Source organism: Oncorhynchus clarkii, chromosome 5 (assembly GCF_045791955.1).
Source record: "Oncorhynchus clarkii lewisi isolate Uvic-CL-2024 chromosome 5, UVic_Ocla_1.0, whole genome shotgun sequence".
In the NCBI taxonomy this organism is placed as follows: domain Eukaryota; kingdom Metazoa; phylum Chordata; class Actinopteri; order Salmoniformes; family Salmonidae; genus Oncorhynchus; species Oncorhynchus clarkii.
Genome location: NC_092151.1, coordinates 39,161,312 through 39,169,016, shown reverse-complemented (window position 1 = coordinate 39,169,016; position 7,705 = coordinate 39,161,312). Strand labels below are relative to the sequence as shown.

Genomic DNA, 7,705 nt, shown 5'->3' with positions numbered 1-7,705 from the left:
TTTGAAAGTTGACATTTAGATGGTGCACAATATTGAGCGTCGACCACCCAGGTACATGCTTGTATGAGGATCCCGATCACATAAATTCACCACTTTTAAAGTCAGTAAAGTCATCAGATGTATGAATAGGATTTCTCTCGACTCTAACTGTGACAATATTAACTTTAGTATATCTGAATATTGACTTTTAATTCATGTATGCCATTTAGCAGGCGTTTTTATCCAAAGCGACGTACAGTCATTCGTGCATACATAACCGTTGGACTTGTAGCACTTGGAAATATTTAAAGGCCTCGCGCTCCCTTAGCACGTGGCATTTACTCAAGAAAATGTAAAAAGCAGAGAGAGAGAGAGTAGAGAGGTCGGAATTTAATGGAATAACACAAGCAGTGAATGTGAATAATGTGTGAGAGAAAATCCTTGATTGTAAGATCGTTACAGGTTGTATCCAATATAGGAGGTGGTACCATGTACATACAGTACAGTGCAGGTGCAACAGCCAGGGCTGGAGATAATTTCACAAATTAAATTGTAATTCAATTCCTTCTCCTTGTAAATGCCATTCAATTCAATTCAAATTCCAGGTCAGTCTTTGAATTCAGAGATAATTCAATTACTCGCAGTTCCATTGTTAGGTAAATTTCAAGAATTCAACCCCAATTCAATATTATCCCCAATAATTCCACAAATTCCGATTGGAATGAAATTCCCTCAGGCTTTTAGGCTGATCATGTCACTGTTCAGACAACTTAGCTATACTGGAAATATAGACATACAAGTTGAAATAATTAAAAATAAATCATGCAGTTAAATATTGAAACTAAGTGCATTAATTCCATTAACTGGAAATGTACAAATATTGAATTCCAATTCAATTCAAATCCAAAGATTAAATGTTTTAACAATTCCAATTAATTTCCAATCCAAACAGTCCATAGAGTCTAATTCCAACTCAATTCCAATTCCATGACTTGGAGATTGTGGCAATTGAATTAAACATGAACTTTCCACTTCATGAGTGAATTCAATAATTTAATTGGAATTTCAAATGAACACTGGCAGCAGCTGGCAGCATCAGTGTTAATTATACAGTGTCAAGGTTTAAAACAGGTGAGGATGATCAAGATCTGATGATTTACCATAAGATCGTTACAGGTTGTAATATATATATTCTCTCACTGCACAATCAGTCAATTAATGAAGGCATTTTACATCAACAGTTGTCAGAAATGTATTTAGAGTGGATGACGGAGATTGTACAAAAATTGATATATACATATAATAAATCAAAAAAAAGGGGGGGGGGGGGGTATTTGTAGCCTAGTGGAAGCCTGACTGGAAAGCATGACTCTCTCACACAACTGTGGATAATGTGGCAGTGGAATTGAAACCACACTTTTAATTTTAGAATATATTGAAGTTTTGAAGGTGACATGGAGCTCTCCAGAAATAATGGCAGAGAAATACCAATCATTGGTCTATGATTAATGCATGAGCTCAAATGGTTTAGGACTCCCTTGTCGTTCCATTAAATATGTACTGTAGTGGGGAGCAGAGGAGAAGCTATTTGATTTTGATAGATCCTTTGTCGCTCATGCACAGTAAATAAACTGCCCGAAATCAGCACTGCGGACCGTAAGTGCACATGCGTGAAAGGCATATTGTCCAATCCCCGCGAAGACGCTTGACTAAAACGCGTCCCCAGCAGATCATTTCAAGTCATATTACAGTAAACACTCAGAGGAAGTGTCCCGTCATGTTGTCTTGATAATATAACTGGTCACACCATATGATTTTTCGCATGATACATTGTATTTATTAAAAAAATAATCATAGTAAGTTTAGTTTTTCTATCAAAACTTGATAATGGATACATGTATGAAAACACTTTTATTTTTATGGCAGTTGTCATCTGGGATCGAGTTTCGACCATTTCAAAGTGGATTTTTCATCTAGCAGGTTGTTGTGTGTTGTTAGCACGTTGCAACAAGAACACTACCTATGGGGTTTAGGGAGACTGCCGAGGCTGCAGCAGGTGCGTCTCAACAGTTGGGATACCCTTAACATCCAAGGCAACTGGCAGAGCATGGAATGGATTTTCTTAACGGCAGCAGTGCTGGGCTGAGGTCGGAGATGCAGGGGAAACTTGCCGAGGAAGGTTCCGGATTCTATCCTGTTTCTTCGTTGAACTTCTCTTTCATGCTTAATGAAACGAATCAGTCCTTTGATTTCGTGGGGGATGGATCCGCCGTCCTGAGAATAATCATCTCTGTGATTTACTCTGTGGTCTGTGCTTTGGGGTTGATAGGAAACATCCTTGTCTTATATCTAATGAAGTCTAAACAAGTATGGAAAAAATCGTCAATTAACCTTTTCGTGACGAGTTTAGCAGTGACCGATTTCCAGTTTGTATTAACTCTTCCCTTTTGGGCAATAGAGAACGCTTTGGACTTCACTTGGCTTTTTGGAAAAGCCATGTGCAAGATAGTGTCTTACGTGACGGCGATGAATATGTACGCAAGTGTGTTTTTCCTGACTGCTATGAGTGTGGCACGATACTGGTCCGTTGCTTCTGCGCTCAATAGCAGGCGGCGCAGTCCTCGCTGCTGCTCCGCAGGCTTTATGAGCATTGTCATATGGGTTGCTGCTATATTCGCAGCTTTGCCCCATGCGGTGTTTTCCACAACGGCGACTGTCTCCAACGAGGAACTGTGTCTTGTTAAATTTCCAGACACTGTCGACGCACAATTCTGGCTTGGACTTTACCATAGCCAAAAAGTACTGATCGGGTTTCTAATCCCGCTGGGGATCATATCCGTCTGCTACCTGCTCCTTCTGCGCTTCATCACATCCAAGAACGTGAACACCTCCACCGCAAAAAGACGCTCCAAAGTGACTAAATCAGTGACTATAGTGGTTCTGTCATTTTTCCTCTGTTGGTTGCCCAACCAGGCACTAACGGCTTGGGGGATTCTTATAAAACACAACGTTGTGCATTTTAGTTGGGCATATTACACCACGCAGGCATATGCATTCCCAGTGTCTGTCTGTTTGGCGCACTCCAACAGCTGTCTAAACCCCATATTGTATTGTCTAATGAGAAGAGAGTTCAGAAAGGCTTTGAGAAAACTTTTTTGGCAAATAACGTCTCCATCGGTGACCAACATGAGACCGTTTACGGCAGTGACCAAGCCGGAACAGGACGAGCACGGCCATGGGATGGTTCCGTTAGCTCTCTGTCCAGCAGAGCCAGCCTTGGTTTTCTATCCACCTGGTGTTGTTATTTACAATGGGAGAAACGATATGCTCCCGAACAGTACGTAGCCTGTCCTAATACATTTGCCAAGCTGGCTATGGTGCCGATTTAAAAAGTCGATTTAAAATGAATGAATTATTTGAATGAATGTATTTCTGTGTTGATCGATTTATTTATTCAATGTATATTTATAGATGTATTTATTCATTTCTATCACCACTATTTTGTCAATTTTACGCATCAATCAGAAGTGGCATGCCCTCGACTGATTGAAGCAAAACTGAATAAAGGCTGTTCAAAATGTATTTAGATACAAATCATTAATGTATAAAAGCAGCCAGTTGGTTCATCTGTAAATTGTAGGCTTTAATGTATATGTGTGACACATCAAAATAAAGACCAGGATAATCTTGACATTCACCTCTCTGGTGAATGATGTGGTAAATAAATCCTACACATGCTCATGAGTTTTACATCCCTAATTACTTGCGTTGCCTTTTTATAATCACAGTGCTAGATCTAACCTGTGGGGAATGTGTTCAGTGGGGGCAACATCTATTTCAGTTGTGCAAAGAAGTTATAAATCAGTAATTGAGGTGGAAATAAAATGGGCTATCATAGCCTCTCCTCTCACATTCATGTGGATGACCTGTCCTTTAACATCGTTTAGAGTTCATTTTAGAGGTGTAGTACAGAGATCGTCACTATAATAGGAGCAAACACCAGCAGTGACAAGTCCTTTATTCTGAGCTAATTGCTTCTAGGAAAGATGGGTATGCAAGCGGTGTGCAGGGATGATCTGTAGAGTTTCTTATGAAAGGTGGGCAGTTGACAGACACATACTCACTCTCCCTGGAAGTGGAACAACTGAAAGAGCACTGCAAGGGTCACATCATTGCCAATAACCCTCTGCGCAGAACACACGACATAATGCACCTCTGTGCATACATACCACATGATATACAGTGACTTGCGAAAGTATTCATCCCCCTTGGCATTTTTCCTATTTTGTTGCCTTACAACCTGGAATTAAAACCGATTTTTTGGGGGGGGGTTGTATCATTTGATTTACACAACATACCTACCACTTTGAAGATGACAAATATTTTGTATAAACTTGAGCGTGCATAACTATTCATCCCCCAAAGTCGATACTTTGTCGAGCCACCTTTTGAAGCAATTACAGCTGCAAGACTCTTGGTCTATGTCTCTATAATCTTGGCACATCTAGCCACTCTGATTTTTTTCCCATGCTTCAAGGCAAAACTGCTCCAGCTCCTTCAAGTTGAATGGGTTCCGCTGGTGTACAGCAATCTTTAAGTCATACCACAGATTGTCAATTGGATTGAGGTCTTGGCTTTGACTAGGCCATTCCAAAACATTTAAATGTTTCCCTATAAACCACTCGGGTGTTGATTTAGCAGTATGTTTAGGGTCATTGTCCTGCTGGAAGGTGAACCTCTGTCCCAGTCTCAAATCTCTGGAAGACAAACAGGTTTCCCTCAAGACTTTCCCTGTATTTAGCAGCATCCATCATTCCTTCAAATCTGACCAGTTTCCTAGTCCCTGTCGATGAAAAACATCCCCACAGCATGATGCTGCCACCACCATGCTTCACTCTGGGAATGGTGTTTTCTGGTGTGATGAGAGGTGTTGGGTTTGCGCCAGACATATCTTTTTCCTTGATGGCCAAAAAACTCAATTTTAGTCTCATCTGACCGGAGTACCTTCTATATGTTTGGGAGGTCTCCCACATGCCTTTTGGCAAACACCAAATGTGTTTGCTTATTTCTTTCTGTAATTAATTGCTTTTTTCTAGCCACTCCTCCGTAAAGCCCAGATCTGTGGAGTGTATGGCTTAAAGTGGTCCTATGGACAGATACGCCAATCTCCACTGTGGAGCTTTGCAGCTCCTTCAGGGTTATCTTTGGTCTCTTTGTTGCCTCTCTGATTAATGCCCTCCTTGCCTGGTCTGTGAGTTTTGGTGGGCGACCCTCTCTTGGCAGGTTTGTTGTGGTGACATATTCTTTAAATTTTTTAAATAATGGATTTAATGGTGCTCCGTGGGATGTTCAAAGTTTCGTTTATTTTTTTATAACCCAACCATGATCTGTACTTCTCCACAACTTTGTCCCTGACCTGTTTGGAGAGCTCCTTGGTCTTCATGGTGCTGCTTGCTTGATGGTGCCCCTTGCTTAGTGGTGTTGCAGATTCTGGGGCCTTTCAGAACAGGTCTATACAGTTGAAGTCGGAAGTTTACATACACCTTAGCCAAATACATTTAAACTCCTGACATTTAATCCTGGTAAAAACATCCCTGTCTTAGGTCAGTTAGCATCACCACTTTTTTTAAGAATGTGAAATGTCAGAATAATAGTAAAGAAAATGATTTATTTCAGATTTTATTTCTTTCATCACATTCCCAGTGGGTCAGAAGTTTACATACCCTCAATTAGTATTTGATAGCATTGCCTTTGAATTGTTTAACTTGAGTCAAACGTTTCGGGTAGCCTTCCACAAGCTTCCCACAATAAATTGGGTGAATTGCCATTCCTCCTGACAGAGCTGGTGTAACTGAATCAGGTTTGTAGGCCTCCTTGCTCGCACACGCTTTTTCAGTTCTGCCCACAAATGTTCTATAGGATTGAGGTCAGGGCTTTGTGATGGCCACTCCAATATCTTGACTTTGTTGTCCTTAAGCCATTTTGCCACAACTTTGGAAGTATACTTGGGGTCATTGTTCATTTGGAAGACCCATTTGCGACCAAGCTTTAACTTCCTGACTGATGTCTTGAGATGTCGCTTCAATATTTCCACATAATTTTCCTCCCCGATGAAGCCATCTATTTTGTGAAGTAAGCCATCTATTTTGTGAAGTGCACCAGTTCCTCCTGCAGCAAAGCACCCCCACAACATGATGCTGCCACCCCTGTGCTTGGGAATTTTGTCCCATTCCTCCTGACAGAGCTGGTGTAACTGAGTCAGGTTTGTAGGCCTCCTTGCTCACACACGCCTTTTCAGTTCTGCCCACACATTTTCTATAGGATTGAGGTCAGGGCTTTGTGATGGCCACTCCAATATCTTGACTTTGTTGTCCTTAAGCCATTTTGCCACAACTTTGGAAGTATACTTGGGGTCATTGTTCATTTGGAAGACCCATTTGCGACCAAGCTTTAACTTCCTGACTGATGTCTTGAAACGTTGCTTCAACATATCCACATAATTTTCCTACCTCATGATGCCATCTATTTTGTGAAGTGCACCAGTCCCTCCTGCAGCAAAGCATGGGATGGTGTTCTTTGACTTGGAAACCTCCCCCTTTTTCCTCCAAACATAACGATGGTCATTATGGCCAAACAGTTCTATTTTTTTTTCATCGGACTAGAGGACATTTCTCCAAAAAGTACGATCTTTGTCCCCATGTGCAGTTGCAAACCGTAGTCTGGTTTTGGAGCAGTGGCTTCTTCCTTGCTGAGCAGCATTTCAGGTTATGTCGATATAGGACTGTGGTATTGATACTTTTGTACCGGTTTTCTCCAGCATCTTCACAAGGTCCTTTGCTGTTGTTCTGGGAATGATTTGCACTTTTGCACTAAAGTACTTTCACTCTAGGAGACAGAACGCGTCTCCTTCCTGAGCGGTATGATGGCTACGTGGTTCCATGGTGTTTATACTTGCGTACTATTATTTGTACAGATGAACGTGGTACCTTCAGCCATTTGGAAATTGCTCCCAAGGATGAACCAGACTTGTGGAGGTCTACAATTTTTTATGAGGTCTTGGCTGATTTGTGTTTGATTTCCCCATGATGTCAAGCAAAGAGGCACTGAGTTTGAAGGTGGGCCTTGAAATACATCCACAGATACACCTACAATGGACTCAAGTGATGTAAATTAGTCTATCAGAAGCTTCTAAAGCCATTACATTATTTTCTGGAATTTTCCAAGCTGTTTAAAGGCACAGTCAACTTAGTGTATGTAAACTTCTGACCCACTGGAATTGTGATACAGTGAATTATAAATGAAATAATCTGTCTGTATACAATTTATTGGAAAATGCACAAAGTAGATGTCCTAAGCAACTTTTCAAAACCATAGTTTGTTAACAAGAAATTTGTGGTGTGGTTGAAAAACAAGTTTCAATGACACCATCCTAAGTGTATGTAAACTTCCGACTTCAACTGTATATACTGAGATCATGTGACACTTAGATTGTACACAAGTGGACTTTATTTAACTAATTATGTGACTTCTGAAGGTAATTGGTTGCACCAGATCTTATTTAGGGGCTTCATAGCACCACTTTACCGTTTAAAAACCCCCAGATTAAACAAGTAAAAAAAAAATCTCTCTTCACCAATTTGGACTATTTTGTGTATGTCCATTACACGCAATCCAAATAAAAAAATATATTAAATGACAGGTTGTAATGCAACAAAATAGGAAAAAC

General features: G+C 40.6%; 1 protein-coding gene across 1 annotated transcript; it reads left to right on the top strand.

Annotated features, from left to right (window-relative positions):
* Positions 1-2,091: 2,091 nt before the first annotated feature.
* Positions 2,092-3,324, top strand: LOC139410005 (relaxin family peptide receptor 3). The gene has a single exon (XM_071155424.1). It carries the CDS (start codon positions 2,092-2,094, stop codon positions 3,322-3,324), a length of 1,233 nt encoding a protein of 410 aa, XP_071011525.1.
* Positions 3,325-7,705: the final 4,381 nt, after the last annotated feature.